The sequence below is a fragment of the Equus przewalskii genome, chromosome 25 (genome assembly GCF_037783145.1).
Source record: "Equus przewalskii isolate Varuska chromosome 25, EquPr2, whole genome shotgun sequence".
Lineage (NCBI taxonomy): Eukaryota > Metazoa > Chordata > Mammalia > Perissodactyla > Equidae > Equus > Equus przewalskii.
In genome coordinates this window covers 7,020,099-7,039,371 of record NC_091855.1, presented here as the reverse complement: position 1 = coordinate 7,039,371, position 19,273 = coordinate 7,020,099, and the positions used below count along the sequence as shown (strand labels likewise).

Sequence of the window (19,273 nt, the reverse complement as noted above, 5' to 3'; positions counted from 1 at the left end):
CCTGCTCCACTTCGGCGGTCCAGTGTTTCACCGGTTCCGATCCCGGGCGCGGACATGGCACCGCTCATCAGGCCATGCTGAGGTGGCATCCCACATAGCACAACCAGAAGGACCTACAACTAGAATATACAACTATGTACTAGGGGGCTTTGGGGAGAAGAAAAAAAAAAAAAAGAAGAAGTTTGGCAACGGATGTTAGCTCAGGTGCCAATCTTTAAGAAAATAAAAAAAAAAAACAACCAAGGTCATTAAATGTACAAGGTTTTTTCTTTTTTCTGTTTTTTACAATATGAGTATGAAATGAAGGAAGCAGAGAAAAAGCATTGACAAAGGAGAATTTTGAGTATCTTCTTACTTGTGAAGTTTATTTTTGGCATGTAGTTATTAAATAAGTATTAAAATAAACTAAATGTATGTTACTGCTATCACTAATGTGATTAACTGCTTTTTAAAGTCCTAAACAAAATTATTGATAACTGTAGAAGAAAGACTAGCACCTGTTTATTTTTGCAGCTCCTTGCTGTCCGTAGCCGCTTGAAGACACCTTCTGGTGGAGCAGCTGTCTGCTGGTCAGGTGCGTCTGCGGCTTCAGTCTGGGCATGATGGATTCAATATGATTATAGTTGAGGCATAAGACCTACAGAAAGAAGAGCTTATTAATCAGACATTAAAAGATGAACGCTGCTGTATATCTATCTTTGATCTGAGATTATCAACATCCTAAAGACTATTAAAATGGTATGGATAAAGTTTGGACTATATGACATAATTTAATAATATATCAGTGTTAAATGACATAAATTTTTATATCCCAAACTGTCTGGATTTGGCTTTGAATGTGTTTTTTATTATCTGACATGCTGGGAAATGACAACATTTCAGACAAAATAATGGAGATCCTAGAAAGCTGCTCAGCTTTCTCAGTCTGCACTCCTGAGTCTCGAAGCCTGATGTAAATGAAATAACTCTCTAGTTGGGAGATCACTATTTTACTATGCTTAAAAGGCCTTAGTAGATGGCTCAGCCAAAACCATGGCACAGGAGGCGGTGAGGCTGCTTTGAAAACCAGTGTCCTCCAACTTCGTTCCACACCCCTCCTGGTGGAGGCAGCATTCCATCGTGTCTCCCACTGCAGAGTAAGATTTACTGCTTAGAAGACAATTGCATAAAACTGAGATCAACCAACTTTGGGAGGTAATCCTTTTTCGTGTTTGGTGAAGAAAAAACTTTGGGAATAATTTCTCTTCTTAACAACATGAAAATACATTTTGATCCAAAGTAAAGCAAATTATAACTTGCACCAAAAATCTTGAAAGAAAAAAAGAAAATTTGTGAGTTACTCACCTTCACATTAGGCAGATAGATTAATCCACTGAATGAAGTAAGATTATTGTTCTGTAGATTCACACTAGACACATTTCTAAATTGGTCAACTGGAATCAAATCCACAGTTCTGAATTTAGACAAAGTAAATACAGTTATAATTTTAATAGGAAATTATATAAGTGAATCAATCATGTACAACCCCGAAGACATTAAAAAAAAAACCTCATCTGACAAATGCTATGAAAAAGAATTGCCGATGTAAAATGTATGGGTCAAAAGATCCAATAAATACATATTTTTGTTGGGAAAATATGTAAGAAAATAACATAGAGTTTGATTGCTTTTAAAAAAACCTCCATTTCTACATAAACATAGGACTATCATAAAAGAAAATTTTAAAATAAACATCTCCAATTTCTTTATAAATTCATGAAATAATAGTGAAGTTGATATGGTAACTCAAGATTTTCAGGTTGTAAGCTGCAGAGAATATATGTGAAATAGGTTATTTCGGAAAAGCCAGGAAGGAGTTAGCGATGGGAAAGAAAATGAGAAAGCAGGTAAAGTCTTTGAAAAAAGTTTTCTGTGGGATCTCCCAGAAACTTTTATGGTGTTCCACCTTGTAAGGATGTTTTTGGTAAATGAACAGAATGCTTGATTCCTAGTCCATAGTTTTACAACTGTTCCATCTTCCTTTGAGCCATGATAGAGAAGAGCATAAAGCTAAGTCACATTACCCTAACCATTTCTTAAAACAAATCCTAAACCTTGAAGTTACAATTATAACATACTTTTATCAATTAATAAGCCATTCATTCATTCAACGTATTTTCATGAATAATTCTTAAGTGTGACAATATCTTTGGAAGGGCTACAACAAATATGAAATGATAGTGTCTCTGCTTTCAAGAAATGGGATCCAGAGAAACTAAAATAAAAGAGGAAAAGTGCTATAATAGAGTTAGGTGTAATGGCATTTTAGAGAAAGAAAAACCTATTTGGGGGAGTCAGGAATGACTTTACAGGTGATAAAGATCTTAAAATGAGACTTGGAGAATTTATAGGCATTTGTCAGGAAAATTAGAAAGAAAGAGTTCCAGACAGCGGAAGAGGCAAAAGCAAAGGCAGAAAGATGACACAGCACTTTGTGATTGAGATTAAGGAACTAGAATATTTTAAAATTTCTGGAGCATAAAGAGTTATAGGGCAGTAAAGGCAAGGATTACAAGAGATAAAAACAGACAGTTAATTAAAGGGTCTTCTATGCCATACAAAGGGATTTAAAATTTTATTCTGTAGACAATGGAAAGCCACTGAACAATGTTCAGAAGGGAAGTGATCTGATAAAACTTGCATCTTAGAAGGCAGTATGGATAATAGATAGATTTGTAGGGAAGACAAAAATCAAAAAGATCAAGAGAGTTTCTAAAATAGCTCATTTCCTGATCGAGGCCAATGGCGGTGACTATGGAAAGAAGAAGGGAATTGTGAGACATATTTAAGACATAGACTTTGTAGAATGTGATGATTAATTAAAACGGGAGGACAAAGGAAGGAGAGGAATGACTCCTAGATTTTTGGCTTGAGCAACAACAGGTGGATGTTGTCTCCTAGATGCCATCTAGAGAGCAACTGAATATTCAAGTGAGGGGCCTACGTTTGGGCTAAATTTGGGGGTTGTCCTCATAAATCAAAACTATGACTGAAGATGTCTGCCTGTGAAGAGTGAAGAATAAGAAAAAGAGAGGGGACAAAAGGACGTCTTAGCCAGGAGGACCGTGATGACATCCATGAGAACAGCACCAGAGCAATGGTCGTGTCAGAGGCCAGACTGCAATGAATTAGAGTGATATGATGTGAGGAGCAAACGTCATATGCTCTAATTTTAAAAGCTTGATTATAAAGGAAAAGAGAACTATAAGGTCTTAGAAAGAGATTGATGACATTTTTAATCATAGTGGTGACAATAACAATTATTAATGCATTTCAAAGGGTGGTAAAGTTATCATGAGATTTTGAAGTAGGGTCGATGATTTTTTAAATTATTGGTTATATTTTGATAAGACGTATAAATTATAAACCTTAGAAAAACGATAATTATGTATTTAATACAATGTCAAATAGCATATAATAAAATGATTGTACCTGATGGATGATGAAGTCCAATTTAGTTCTTGCATTTGGGTGAAGTTTGAATGTCCTTGTCGTTCTGCAATCATGTCAGAAGTAAGTCTGCCACCAAACAAATCTTTTGCACACTCAGTCTCTGGTGATTCCTATATATGACGACATTTATAAAGTGATGTCCTCTCTTACAGATGACTAAATGACATTAATTCTTTGGTTTCAGGTCAAAATGGGTGAACTAATTTCTCCCTATTCCTCCTACTAAGTACAGCTAAATCCAGTGCACAGTATATATATATAATAAACATAAGGTGACTGAAAGGTGCAGAGAGGAAGACAGACCAGCTAAGGACCTTGAGACCTGAGGAATGACATTGTGTGAGTTCCCTGCTGTGTTATTGTGATTTATAGTAAGAAAAATATATTTAGGCTTCATCCACTGTTGCTGGCCTGGCCATATGATCAGGCAGGAGGGCAATGGAAATGTGGCCTATTAAAGGGATGCCCATATGGGGCATGGTCCTCTGGAAATCTGAGGGGTATATTAAAGTAGGACACGTCGATGCCCATCAGAACTCCCTTCTGGGTTTGGAAGGTGATTGAAATCGACAAGCACATATCCTTACATGCTCACTCACGGTGGCCACCTGAGGTCTATGAAATAGGTGGGCATTGGGGTCTACAGCAATGCAGAGATAGACTGAATCTAGACACATTCCTCTTGTACCCTCTGAGACACAAAATGACAATAAAAACTGTTCTGTCTGCCAGCAAAAGAGCCAGAGATTGCAGATGGCTATGTGGCAGATTTCCCTGGTGGGAATGCCCTGAACATAGCTGGCAAGTCAGAGTGATGCTGGTAGCCCTGGGGAGCTACAAATGGATCTTGACAGGGATAGATACTGACTCTGGACTGGGTTTTGCTTACCCAGTGGTAAATGCAAATGCTCAGAGTGCTATAAAAGAACTAGAACAGACTATGATATTGTGATTTCTAATAAGAAATAGATATTTGGTCTTCGTTCACTGTTCCTGGCACATAGCTCCTAAAACCCTGGTAATTTCCTATATAAGAGCCATAGGGACATCTTTTGTAATAATATTTAGTCTTTTGTCATTGGTTCCTGAAATAGCTCCAGAGCCATAAAAAGCACCTTTCACCCACACCTGAGTTTATGTTAATGAGGTGACTTTTGGAAAGTCCCAGAGGATGGGGCTGGTTGCCAGGGGAACCAACCAAGATTAGAGGATGGAAACTTTTGGTCCCATCCCCTGACCTCCAGGGAGTGGAGAAGGGCTGGAGGTTGAAGTGGTCACCAATGGCCAATGATTTAATCAATCATGCCTATGTAGTGAAGCCTCCATAAACCCAAAAGAAGTGGGTTCAGAGCTTCTGGGTTGATGAACACGTGGAGGTGATGGGAGAGTGGTGTGCTCAGAGAGAGCATGGAAGCTCTGTGCTCCTTCCCATGCCTTGCCCTATGCATCTCTTCCATCTGGCTATTCCTGAGTTATATCCTTTTAAAATAAACCAGCAATCTAGAAAGTAAATGTATTCCTGAATTCTGTGAGCTGCTCTAGCAAATTAATCAAACTCAAGCAGGAAGTCAAGGGAACCTCCTCTTCATAGCTGTTTAGTCAGAAGAACAGGTGATAATCTGGTCTTACTGATGGGAGTCTGAAGTGGGGGCAGGGACAGTATTGTGGGACTGAGCCTTTAGTCTGGGGATCTGATGCTAGCTCCAGGTAGATAGTGTTAAAATCCAGTTGACTTCTAGGACACCCAACTGGTGTCGGAGAATTGCTTGATGTTGGGGATAGAAGTGTGAGTGTGGTAGTAGTGTGAGAGTAAAGGAAACGTACAGCAGGGGGGTTTTTCCTCTAGGCCTGGGTTTTCTTTTTGTCACAGATATGCTGGACTGGGGCAGAGAAGCCAGAAACAGAAATGCCAACAAGAGAAAAAAAAAGTCCACAGAAAAGCCTGCTCTTTTTAGTCAAAAGACTAGAAAAGGGGAAGTCTAGCAAGAGAGAAAACCTTTAGACAATAATGGCTCTACTTCAGTCAAACACCACGGAATAAATTGTGGCCCCATCTCCACCAGTAAAAGAGGAATGGAAGTACAGACTTCCACCCTTGCCCAGCTTTAATAAAGTACCCCTCCACTGTCCGCATGCTGAGTGGGGAGCCCGGACCTTCATCCTCTCCCAGCACTAATGCACTCCTACACAGAAGTGTTACTAGATACCACAGGGGGAGCCACAATGTGTCTGTGGAGCATTAATGAGGCACTTCTGCCCTTCTCAGTCAGGATGAGTCAGTGGAGACGTATGGGGAGCATGAGCTCCTATCCTAGCCTAGCAGTTAATGAAGCACACACCTCCAGGTTGTCAACAGAGGCCAAGTCGGGGAACTTGGACAACTACCTCCCATTTGACAGTCCCATCTCCTTACTGGGGCAGTGTCAAGGGAGGCTTGCTAAAACAGAAGACTTAAATAAGATCCACAGTCTAGGACATAATACCCAAAATGTCCAGAATAAAAATATCTAGCATACCAAGAATCAGGAAAACTCAACTTGAATGTGAAAAAACAATCAACAAACACAACACTGAAATGACACCGATGTTATAATTATCTGACAAGGATTTTAAAATACCCATCACAAAAATGCTTCAATGAGCAATTATGAACACGCTTGAAAAAAATGAAAAGCAGAAACTCTCAGCAAAGAAATAAAAGTGTCAGCCAAAAAATAGAAGAAATAAAGAAGAACCAAATGGAAATCTGAGAAGTGAAAAATAATGTAACCAAACAAATAAAATGGAGGGCTCAACAGCAAAACAGAGAGAACAGACAAAAGAATCAATGAACTTGAATACTGAACAACAGAAATGATCCAATCTGAACAAAAGACAGAAAACAGACTTTTAAAAAAATGAGCCTCACCTTACCAAGATAGACCATATCCTAGACATGTGGGACCATAACAAAAGATTTAGCATTAGTATCATTAGATTCTTAGAATGAGGGGAGAAATAGAGTGGGCCTGAAAAAGTATTGGAAGAAACAATGGCTGAAAATTTCCATTCTTGGCAAAAGACATAAATCTATAGAATCAAAAAGCTTAGCAAACCCCCAAAGAAGAAAACTCCCCCAAAATCCATGTCAAATACACATAATCATAATCATAATCAAGTTTCTGAAAACTAAAGACACAAAAAATCTTGAAAGCAGTGAGAGAGAAATGAAATCTTACATATAAGAGAAAAACAATTTGAATTACAGCAGATTTCTCACCAGAAACCATGGAAACCAGAGATCTTGCGGTTCTCATTTAGAGAATGTTTCTGATGAGAAACCATGGAAAAGAATTGTCAACCCAGAACCCTATATCCAGAGAAAATATCATTCAGAAATGGAGAGGAAATTAAGACATTCTCAGATGAAGGAAAACTAAGCAAATTTGTCAACAGCAGACCTATCCTAAAAGAATGGGTAAAGAAAGTTCTTGAAATGGAAACAAAAAGGAAGAATCTTGGAATACCAGGAAAGAAGAAAGAACATTGGAAAGATATGAATACAACAGACTTTCCTTTTCCTCTTAAGTTTTCTAAATTATATTTGATCAGTTGAAGTAAAAAATTATAATATTGTCTGATGTGGTTCTCAATATATAGAGAGGAAATATTTAAGACAATTATAAATAGGAGAGGAGAAATAGACTTAAAAGAAAGTAAGATTTCTAATACTTCACTCAAACTGGTAAAAATGTCAACACTAGTAGAGTATAGTAAGTTATGTATATGTAATGTAACACCTAGAGCAACCACTAGAAAAAATCTATATAAAGAGATATACTAAAAAACACTACATATAAATCAAAATAGAACTCTATAAAATGTTCAAGTAGCTCACAGGAAGCTTCCTCTTTCTGAAAAAAAAAAGAAAGATAAACGGAGGAAACAAACAGAAAACAAAAAATAAAATAGCAGACAGTCACTAACATGTCAGTAATTGCTTAAATGGAAATGGTCTACACTCACTGTTTAAAAGACAGAAACTGACAGTGGAGAAAAGAACATGACCCAATTATATGCTGTCAACAAGAAACTCATTTCAAATGTAATAATATATGCTGGCTGAAAATGAAAGCATGGCAAAAGATATATCACACAAACATTAATCAAAAAAAAGGAGAAGTGGCTATATTAATATCTGGAAAAAATGGACATCAATGCAAGGGAAATTACCAGGGTCAGAGAGGGACATTACATACAAATGAAAGGTTCGATCTACTAAGAGACATAAAAAGCCTAAATGTTTATGCACCAAACAACAGAGCTGCAAAGGAAATGAAGCTACGGTGGCCAGTTATTCTATCAAACATTAATCGAGGTGTTGCTGTGAAGGAATTTTGCAGGTAAAACTAAAGCTCCTAATTCACTGATTTTCAATATAAAGATCATCTTAGATAAACTGGGTAGGCCTGATTGAAGCAACTGAAAGACCTTAAAAGCAGAGCTGAGACTTTCCTGAAAGACAGAAGAAATTCACCTACGGACAATGGCTTTGGTTCATGACTGTGAGCTCCAGCCTGCCCGTAATCTTTCCTTCCTAATGGCCTGCCCAGTAGATTTCAGACTTGCTCAGGCAGCCCCCACAATTGTTCAGTATTCCTTGTAATCTCTCTCTCTCTCTTTTTTAAGATTGGCGCCTGAGCTAACATCTGTTGCCAATCTTTTTTTTTTTTTTCCTTCTTCTTCTTCTCCTCCTCAAAGCCCCCCAGCACATAGTTGTATATTCTAGTTGTAGGTCCTTCTGGCTCTGCTATGTGGGACATCACCTCAGCATGGCTTGATGAGTGGCACCATGTCCACGCCCAGGATCTCAACCAGCAAAACCCTGGGTCACTGAAGCAGAGCATGTGAACTTAGCCACTTGGCCATGGGGCCGGCCCTCATAATGTACATATCTTAATGTACATATCTATATACATATACATATACATATACATACACTCACACACATACACACATCTATCTCCTACTAGTTATGTCTTTCTAGTTGACCCTGAATGAGACAATCTCAAACTAAGTTTAAAAAACATACTAATTCAGCCTTAGGAATACCACTGCTTTTCTATTTTTCATAATCATAAAAATAGCATTTTATTAGTGTCCTTCTAAATCAGGGGTTGGCAATCTTTTTCTGTACTTTTTCTGTAAAAATAATGTTTTAAAAATAGAAGTATGTAGAAGGAGGGTTTAAATGAAAACACAACTACCCAGACTGCTCTTTGGCTCTTCATAGTCATGTCGCCCCTTGGTTCCCACAACCACTCCAAAGAAGGGAGTGTGATTTTATGTCCATAGAGCCTTGGACAGAGAGTGAGGCTCAGCTGTCCATGCTTTACCATTAAAGAGTCATGCCACTTGGAATAAGTCATACAAATTCTCTGGAGTTCTCTGTGCTCATCCATAAAATAAAAGATTTGGACCATGTAATTTCTAAGGTCCATGTCTGTTTGCATCTCAAACACTCTAGGATTATACTGCTCTTCTTTGTCCCTCTGCACCTACTTTTTGCAGCTTATCTTCCTCTTTACATTTCCTAAATGGAAGTATTAAAGCCTCACTTAGATTTCTTTACTTCTCTATTCTCTTTCCTTAAACAGTCTTACATATGCTTTTGGTTTTAACTATCAACTTTCTTCAAATTACTTCCAAATCTAAACAAATGTAAATTAAATTCCCATATCTAAATTTATTCTTGTGTTTTCAACTGCTTGCTTGAAATCTCCAGTCAGAAGATCCACTGTTACATAAAACTCAGTGTGTCCAACACTAATCTTATTCCTGAAAACAACTTGTCTTCCTATATTCATATCTGTTATGATATCTCCTATTGGCATAGACTCAAACCCTGTAGACATCTTCTACTCTTCCCTTTCCTTGTCCTTCAAATCCAATTGGTTGCCAAGATCTGTCAATTCTCCCCAGTATTTCTCATATCTTTTGGCTCTTCATTTTTAAAGTCACTTCCCCTTGGTTTATTCTTTTTTTTTTTTTTTTTAAAGATTGGCACCTGAGCTAACAACTGTTGCCAATCCTTTTTTTTTTTTTTTTTGCTTTTTCTCTCCCAAATGCCCCCAGTACATAGTTGGATATTTCAGTTGTGGGTCCTTCTAGTTGTGGCATGTGGGGGGCTGCCTCAGCGTGGCCTGACAAGTGATGCCATGTCTGTACCCAGGATTCGAACCGGTGAAACCCTGGGCCACCAAAGTGGAGCACGCAAACTTAACCACTCCGCCATGGGGCTGGTCCTGCTCACATGTAGACTGTTCTTATAGCCTCCTATAGGTCTTCCATCTATCACTGTAAACACCACTGTTCGATTAAACTTCCTAGCACATAGTTTTCAATATGTCATCCCTCTACTCAAAAATTTTTAATGCCTTCCCATTACCTCTCAATTAAAGTCTAAATTACAGTCTAGTCTTCATGCCCCATTATTAATTTATATATTTATATTCTGCCTCATTCCACAAAGAATTGGTGGCAGCTTACAGGAAGCACATATAATCAAATAGTAAAATGCAAATAATAAACAGTGAAGATCAAGACCAAGAAAGATATATTAGAATGGATCAAAACTGGGGATAAGGACAGACAGACCAAAAGTCCCACAGGGTTTCTGTTATTGAACTATAAATTTGGCCCTGAGATTTTAGGCAGTCAAAGTGAAAATAGCTAAATATGTACTCATTGTCAGTGAGCAGAACATAACTTTTCCTTAGAGGAAAAAGTTTTCCCACACTTATTTCTAAAGGCACTTTGTCATCTGGTCCTTCAAATGCGGGCACAGAGACCCAGGAAGGATAAGATCCTCAACAACATCATTAGAGCAAATGCAGTACTAGTTTCATAAGACTATTTAAAAAACATCCCTCAGTGAAAGCCAATATCGAAATAAAACCTAGAGTACAAGATTCTAGGGAATTCGTCTGTGTTGGGGGGAGAACGCTCTTGATTCGCCATTCTGAGGAGGGTCCTCAAAAAAGTGGCGCTAGAATTAGTAACCTTCTCAGAGCACCTCAAAGCCCTAAATAATCGTGAACTCTCAATTTTCTAGAAAATTTGATGAGTTTTATTGTCTGACAGGAGCTAGACAATGTTACACAGGGAACCTTTTTATCCTTCAACATTCGTCACGAACTTACCCTGTGAGGTAGAAACAGGAGCCCTGCACGAACTTGCTTGTTACAGAATCCAGGTTCCCAAGCACTGCTTGCATATTCAGTCCTATGTTCTGTGTTATCTTTCTTTGCAGTTTACTAGTAATGTTGACATACCATTTGTTAGTTCAAATATAATTTTCTTAAATATTAACAGCTGTATTTTTCCAGGAAATAGGAATCTGTTTTTAGGCCCAAGAGGATAGAAGGGCTCCAGAGCAGTTTTTTCTATCCTGTCCCATGAGATCGTGCTGTTTTTTCAGTCATTGAATTCAGTGGGTGCAAATGTAGGCAGCATCTTCCCTCCCCTGCCACCTCAATTTAGACAATTAAGAATTGGCCAGAGGAGAAAATTTTAAAACCTAGAAGTAAAATGTGCTTAGGAGACCAGATTTAACAAGCATAGTAAATTTGGGTATCATACTAGTGGTAAAGCAATGTTCAAATGATTATGGCCTACACATATCTGAATGTGTAGCTTAGACCAAATGCTATGAGTCAAAAACAACTTACGATTGAGATTCCATCCAAAGCTTTAAGTTCTGGAAGGTGAAATATTACAAAGAACCGGTAATTTTCTTGATTCCATACAATAATGTTTCCATACATGTCTAAAATGACCAGGTTGCATAAACCCTGGGTAATGAAAACACATACATTTAAAGTGCTACAGCACTCTAGCAAGGTTTTTTTCCCCTTAAGAGTTTAACCATCCTTGAATTTTAATATTTGAATTACTCTATCATTTCCTAGTGATTTGAGTGCTTTTAAGTGTTCTTTTTAGTGCTAGGGTTACCCTTTCAGACCATTAAGGTCCATTTCATACAATCTTGCAGTGGTCTATGTTATATGATCAGAACCTGTTTTAGGATGCTGATGCTAAATGTGTTATACATCAGTGGTAAAAACTTGGAGGGAACCTTGCTAAGTTTAAAACAATATACTTTATTTATGGAATAATGGCCTATTAAATAGTATGCATGTGTTTATACAGATATAACAGGAATGAAAAACACTGCCTTCTGATGAGGGATAAAGCTGAAGTGCCTCTGCCTTCTGAGAGATTAGCAGACTTCATCTTAAGGGGAAACGTGCTTTCTTCTAGACAAGACATTTTCATGTGCCTTAGTTGTGAAGGAAGGGTGCTGAACAGATACAGATAAGAGAGGTCAAGACAAGAAAGAGCAAAGCTCCGCTGCATCTTAGGGTAAAATGGTTTACTTTGTTTCTGCTGTCATTGATTAGGTTGCCCCTGCAGCTCCGGAAGTAGTTCTATTGGGAGTAGCATGGGGAGAAGGCTGAACACAAGGGGAGACAGGAGTTGGACGTGAGTTTTCGGTAGGAGACAAAGTCCTGGCAATGTGGTATCAGCAAAAGGAAAGAGGCCATTGTGAGAGTCTCAGTGGTAGAAAATGGCCATTGAACCCTAGAAACAAGGAAGTCGCACATTACATTTGAAGTGAATTGCTATTCTGTGCTGTAGAAAACTTCCATTTTATTCAAACATTCAGTAAAGCGTGTTATACAGTATCCTTGAATTACAGGTTTCTTGGGGAGAATTGAAGAGAGCGAAGCTGGGCATAGTCGACCAGAAAGAGTTGGAGCCACCAGTAAGTAATGGAGAGGTAATCAAGAACTGCTCTGAGAACAGGAAAAGTGAAGGAATTTTACTCCCCAACCAAGTTGCAGAATCTCTGGAAACACTGAGGAAGGCGCTAGTTAGGAAGGAAGGAGCTTGGGTTATTTTACTTGAGTACTAAAAAAATTTACCCAGGAGGTTATCAACTTGGGGACATTTGCTTACACATATATATGTTTGCATGTGTACATAAATTGAATGCAAATACATTTTAATAAACCTTGTTATTCTTGATTTTTATTTTGTTCTTTATATTTTTGTTTTCCAAACTCTATACAGTGAATGTGCATTAACTGCACAGTATAAAGAAACAATGAATATTTAAAAAAACAGAAACATTATTACCCCAGATAGTCACCTTTAAATTGTAGATCTCCTGATTGAGGGCAATATAGTTGTTGCTTATGTACAATTCAATCAGAGTGAAAGCTTTCTGTAAACCACTCAGTGAAGTGATTCTGTTGTTCTCAAGAGAAAGGGAGTGAAGATGAAGCATGTTATCAAACGTATGCTTTTCCAAACCAGTGAGAAGATTATTATTTATGCTGAGGCGGGTTAATTTAGTTAGCTTGGAAATACCTAGAAAAATAAGGAAATTCAAGATTCAGATGGCACTGAAAGGTTAATTTAAAAAATAAGTGGCTGGTCGTTTTACTGTTTCTCTTTTTCTAAGTTCAAGTAGCTTTACAGATTCTATAGGATTAATCACCAGTGTTTTTCCTTTTGTTTAAGAAGGCTATAACGTGTATAACGTCTCAGTTACTAAATTCCAATTTTGGATTTCTAAGCAGACTCTCTCCTCTCAGGCGTTAAGGGAAGGTACTATGTAGGAAATACTGAATTTTGCTTTCAAACATTCAAATGATATAATTAAGATTTTCACCATCACAATAACATAAAGCTCTACACAAAGCTCAGAATAATCACCAGCCCCCATTTGAAAACATGCAGGGTGTGGAACTAGAGTGCAACACTCTGGAAAGTATTCCTCATTGTGGCATCATTTGTATTACAAAGGACCATTTAGCCTAATTCTACCTTTGTGTGCTTAAAAGTACTCTAAGACAGAACTTTAGAAAATGCCACTTCTCAGCACAATCCAACCCCTACGTATGCTACGTACTGTAGGCACTTTATAGCTGTGGTAGGCTGGTTCAGCTGAAAGATAAGAACTTTGGAGTCAGAGTTGGTTTCAAATGTATCACCACTAGATTTGGGACCATAGGGGAATTATGTAAATTATGTAACCTCTGAGCCTCATCCTTAGACATGGACATACTGAAATCTACTTCTAAGGGGTTATGGAATTAAAGGGAATGTCAGCTATAGCTTTTGGCAAATAATTGGTCCTCAATAAATTTTAGCCATGCTCCCCTTCCATACCGTCTTTAACAGGGGACTATGGAATGCTGAAGGGTAATTGATCTAGGGCAAGTTACAAACATATTGTTAACAGCCATTATGATAAAGTATACAAATGTTTTTACATTGCACATGCTGTTTTTAAAAATATTTAATACTCGCTTTTGCATATGTATTTTTTGAAATAAAATTTTCTATTTTATGAAAAAGGTAGTACATACAGATGCTAAAAATAATCCAACAATTCAAAAGTGAAAATTAGTAAACAGAAACCTCACTTAAAATGGAGCCAGGAAGCCAGAAGAGGGAGCTCTTATGCCCTTACTACAATTGCAGAGCCCAACGGGAAGAAGAAAGACTTCCTCTTCTGGCTCAGCAGCAGCTCAGCCAATGAGAGACTGTCACAGCTCAGCCAACTAAAAGCCACTAGACTTGGAACTCCCAGTCCCTTCCAATGGACTCTTTGCTTGCAATAGCCTTCCCAACTTCCACTTCCTTCTGTAAAAGAGTTTCTCTTCCCTTGTTGCAGGGGATTTGCATGTGGCTCACCGTGGTTGCAGACCCAGAACCGCGATTCTTTGCTGCCTGAGTAAACCCATTTTTGCTGGAGAAATAACTGGCTGTCTATTTCTTTAAGGTCAACAAAAGTGAATACAGTATAAATTAAGTCTTTTTCCCAGCCACAATTTTCAGTTCTTACTTTCTCTCCTTGACAAGACAACCCTGTTACCAAAATGCACAGCCTGAAATATTCTATACCCAGATAGGTATGTATGTTCGTGTGTGCGCGCATACTCAGACATTGGTAAAGCTACTTAAATGTACTTGTATGTGGATCCATGGAAAATGTTATGTAGTACATTTGAGTTTGAACCTTTAGGAAATAAAATTTCGTTTTTGTTAAAGTCTTCAAATTTCCAAATATAACGTTCATTCTATATTTTGAAAAATGAACTGGGATACTTTATCTTTTTCAAAAGCACACCTCATTCATTCATTTATTCAACTCCACAGACATTAATTACTGTTCGGTTTGTAATATGCTAGGTTTGGTAATAGATGGTAAACTCTGGCACAGAGGAGAGGAGAGGAAAGGTGGAGGAGGTGAAAGTCAGCTAGCTGGGCTCATTATGTACAGCAGCTCGTCACAGATCCCACTAACAGGTGTTTAGAATACTCTGCCCCAAATCTTCTTGGAACTTCTCTAGGGATCTTGCACTTCAGAAATTCTATCCTGTGTCACTCATTTTTTGCTCTTGTTAATTAGACATTCATATTTTAAAGACTTTCGAATCCTCAAATACTTTACCTTCTAGCTTTGAGATGCAGTTTCCATCTAATGTGAGCTCTTCCAAGTTAACACAGGATTCCAGGCCTTCTATTTTAGTGAGATTATTGTTGCTGAATGATGCCCACTTCAAATTTTCTAATTTTTCTAAGTTTGTGATTTCAAAGAGATGTTGCCCATCTAAATTTAAGGCAGTTATCTGTAGAATAATTCACATTATATGTTACTTCTGAATCTCATCAATAAATTTGATGTTATAAGATAAAAACGCTAATGAAACAATTCAAATGTGGTAAGTAACATCAAAGGAATTCCTTCAGGAACTAAAGATCTTCTGAAGCTCTTAGTTTACAAAAAAGCAAAACTTGACAAGATTAGAACTCCAAGAGGGACTTATATGGTATTATGGACACTGAGCTGTGCCAGTCAGATTCCCACTGTAGTGGGAGGATTGGCCCAGCTGCTGGGAGCGCTGTCGGCAGAAGGCCTTTCCTGTCAGCCCCTTCAGGGACGGCCTCAGCTGCAGGGAGCGGCCCTGCCCGAGGTCACACTCTTTCCCAGGCTGGCCCGCATCCAATGATGGAGGGATACAAAGGCCTGGCCATCTCAGCCAAACTTGGGACAAATTTAAAGGGCCATTCTAATTCCATAACTCCCCGTGGGGTCAGCCAAGGCTGTCACCGGGCCTGCATCACAGCTAAATATCTGTATATATCCCATAATAAAAACAATGCCACTAATACCTTCCATTTTCAAGGGTCAGCTTCTCTTAATCCAGTTTCTATTTTTGGCAAGAGGTATAAGGGTGCTTTATGCAGCAGGAAGCTGCTGGTGCTCCTGCCCTTTCCCTTCCCTTGGCTGAATTCAGACCAGTTCCCCCAGTGCTTTGCTAGGATTCTTGATCCCTTTTACCTGTCACCCAAATTTTTGGCTTGATCTCTGCCTCTGAACTTTAAAGTTTGCTTGCTTCTTTTGTTTTTTTTTAAGATTTTTATTTTTTCCTTTCTCTCCCCAAGGCCCCCAGTACATAGTTGTAGATTCTTTGTTGCAGGTCCTTCTAGTTGTGGCGTGTGGGATGGTGCCTCAGCGTGGTTTGATGAACAGCGCCATGTCTGCGCCCAGGATTCGAACCAACGAAACACTGGGCTGCCTGCAGCAGAGCGCAGGAACTTAACCACTGGGCCACGGAGCCAGCCCCTTGCTTGCTTCTTTTGCCATATTATCAGAATCTACCCTTTGGTTTTATAGTGTACCTTTATCCTAAATCTCCAACTCTATGGTGACCGCTGTCCAGTCCCCACCGCCATGGCCATGACAGAACAATTCACCACTTGACCTTATTTAATTTTAATTCGGCTCTTCCGATTTTCTGCCCCTTACCTCTCTGTAAGGTAAGGCCCTCTTTATGATACACAGACCAAAGCTGACTAAAAATCAATTGAAATGAAACGTTTGTATTAGATTTAATAGAATTAGCCTTTACCTTCAAGTACCAGTTTCCACTCAGACGTGAATGTGGTCCTAACTTTGAACTCTGTGTCAGAATTTTGGCAGAAGGCCATATACTGAGCGTGCGTGGTCTCTCCTCTTTAGCACTCGAATGCTGTAAGAGAGACAACTAATAAAACAAAACAGACACGATGAATAAAGGAAATAGCATATAGTGGGTTCACTTATATATAGTTAAAAGTATTGTTTCCTATGTGAGTGGCCCAATGAATAATGTTAAAATATGACATTTTCTTTGCCTTAAAATGTTTTCAATATCTAGATATATTTTGTTGTATATTTCACTTTTTTTCTGTTTTAACAGATAATTAATCATTACAAAATAGTATTTTAAAATTGTGAAAGGATTACTGTAATACAAACACTCATTTAATCCACCCACGAAGCCAGTTTAAGAGCTAGAATATTGCCACTACCCTACAAGCTCCCTGTGTGCCTGGTCCTAATCCTCTTCCTCTCCTTCCCCTCAGAAGTCAGCTCTCATCTCAAGTGACTCAATCGATCCCCTGAGAAGCAATCGCTGATCTCAAATTTCGTGCCTACCATTCACTCACTTTCTTTATAGACCTGTGTTTGTGTCCACAGACAATATATCATTTAGTCTTGCACACATCTGAACTTTATGTAAACTGAAATAATATGTATGTATTCTTCTAGGACTTGCTGTTTTGCTTAGCATTATGTTCATGAGATTCATCTGTGCTGCTGCATGTAGCTGTATCTCATTCACACGCCATTGCTATGTAGTATTTCCTTATCAATTCTCCTGTCGATGAACACTGGGGCTTATTTCAGTTTTTTGCTATTATAAACAATTGCTGTCATGAATATTCTTGTGTGTGACTCCTGGTGCACACATGCAAGAGTTTGTTTAGAGTGTATACAACCTGTTGGGTTGTAGGGTATGTATATATTCAGCTTTACTAGATGATGCCAAATTGTTTTCCAAAGTGGTTGTACCAATTGTAAGCTTTACTTCAAATGTTTGCTAAAACTTGATACCGTCAGGCTTTAAAATGTTTGCTAATTGGTGGCTGTAAACTGGTAGATCATTGCATTTTAATGTTCATTTTCTTGAATACTCATAAAGGGGAGCATCTTTTCCTGTTATTTGGCTGTTCTGATTTCCTCTACAGTGAAGTGTCTATTGAAATCTTTTGCCCATTTTTCTGTTTGATTGGTTGTCTTTTTCCTGATAAGTTCTGGATATATACAGAATATCTGTTGTCAGTTAGATGTGCTGCAAATTTCCTTTCCTGGAACGCAGCTTGTCTTTTCACTTTCTTTATGGTGAGCCCTTTGAGGAACAGATTTATTAATTTTAAAGTAGACAAACCAATCTGTTATAGTTTATGCTCTTTGTTTCTTTCATAATAAATTCTTCCCTAATTCAAGGTCATAATGATAATCTCTGATCTTTTCTTCTAAAATAGTTTTTGTTTTGACTTTTACAGTGAAGTCCTTAATGCACTTGTCCCAGTGCCTTTGCCCAGCCTCCCTGATCTGTAAAGGCAGCTGATAGTTATCAAGTTTCCATGTACGTGTGGGTCTATATTGAGTATTTATGTTTTGTTATATTGGTCTATTTAACTCTGTGCCAATTCCACATTGTCTTAAAGGATTTTCGTAAGTCTTGATTCCTGGGAGGGTAGATCCCCAACTCTCCTTCAGGTGTTAATTGTATTTTTATCAACAAAAAAATTTCTTTCCTTCAGCCTGAATAGATCCAAAATTAAACATTACATTGTTTAAGGATTTAATATTCAAATACCCCACAAAAAGGAAATAGCTAGGTAACTAAAGTGGAGATATTTAGGATGTTGAAGGTACTTTGGCCAAAGTATAGTATTTTAAATCTGGATAATGCAGGTATTTCTCCTCCCCCAAGTCAGTAGGTTTTGTTTTTTTCAGCCAGACACGTGTAATAGCAACACTAGGTAGATAATTCACTAAATGCTTTCTCAACGCCTCTAGGCTTACCCTATCCACAGAAAGTTGCTTATTTTCATGTAGGCTCTAGAAAGGACTCTGAAGAGTTCAGGCAGATCAGGAAAAACCAGTTACCCTAGAGGTGTTTTTGGGGTAGTGTGCAGGGGTGGGAATGCACACATCCAGTTGGCATTTAAAGGGGACACATTTAAACAGGAAAAAACATTCAAGTGATATGATTGTTATATATTAATTGCTTTTTTATTAGCATGCTAAGAGAGAATACAAAATCTTAATAACAAAACAAGAGTATGGACAATATTATTTGTATATTCAAAGCAGCACAAAAAGTATTAAACAGTAAAATCCAACCTGAGTAATCTTTGTTCCAGTAATAAATTTCATGGCTGCTGTTGCTTCTTCTTCAGAAATGAGGAGTCCATCTAAATGAGTGAGAGTCCTTAATCTGCCAATAACACTCAGCCTTAATGTGGCTGGCTTGGGAAAAATAACAAAAAGTTAATTTTTATAAAATACTACACACATTATGGCATGGAAAGGAGTGCTTTTTCATTCTGTCCCATATAATTCAAATTATGCATCTCCTACTTTATTATATATATCTAAAAATAAAAGCTTAACTTAATTCTTTAAATAATAGTTGAAATTAAATTATATTTAAGAACTAATCTGTTTTGTTTGAAGGTGGATGTTTCTGCTCGCATGAAGGGGGAAATCTCGTAAGCTGTTGAGAAATGACTGGTGAAAAGTGTTCAGAGGACAACGGCAGAGCCTTCTGTTTGTCTAGATCAGCTGTTCTAGTCAGCCCATGTGATTCAGGATGGGGCTTTGGCCCTG

The 19,273-nt window shown here is 38.0% G+C and overlaps 1 protein-coding gene across 10 annotated transcripts in view; it reads right to left on the bottom strand.

The window, feature by feature from the left end:
- LRRC9 (leucine rich repeat containing 9) overlaps positions 1 to 19,273 on the bottom strand; it is a 115,510-nt gene that overhangs the window by 26,049 nt on the left and 70,188 nt on the right. For 5 of the 10 annotated variants that reach the window (XM_070593120.1, XM_070593115.1, XM_070593117.1 and 2 more), the window contains 8 exons: positions 18,788 to 18,913; positions 16,461 to 16,595; positions 14,999 to 15,176; positions 12,686 to 12,906; positions 11,202 to 11,324; positions 3,472 to 3,602; positions 1,345 to 1,453; positions 498 to 637 (listed from right to left, as the gene is read on the bottom strand). In XM_070593120.1, the coding sequence (XP_070449221.1) occupies positions 498 to 637; positions 1,345 to 1,453; positions 3,472 to 3,602; positions 11,202 to 11,324; positions 12,686 to 12,906; positions 14,999 to 15,176; positions 16,461 to 16,595; positions 18,788 to 18,913 (1,163 nt within the window). The remainder of the gene's footprint in view (positions 1 to 497; positions 638 to 1,344; positions 1,454 to 3,471; positions 3,603 to 11,201; positions 11,325 to 12,685; positions 12,907 to 14,998; positions 15,177 to 16,460; positions 16,596 to 18,787; positions 18,914 to 19,273) is intronic. The other 5 variants (XM_070593116.1, XM_070593118.1, XM_070593122.1 and 2 more) reach the window with 2 other exon arrangements.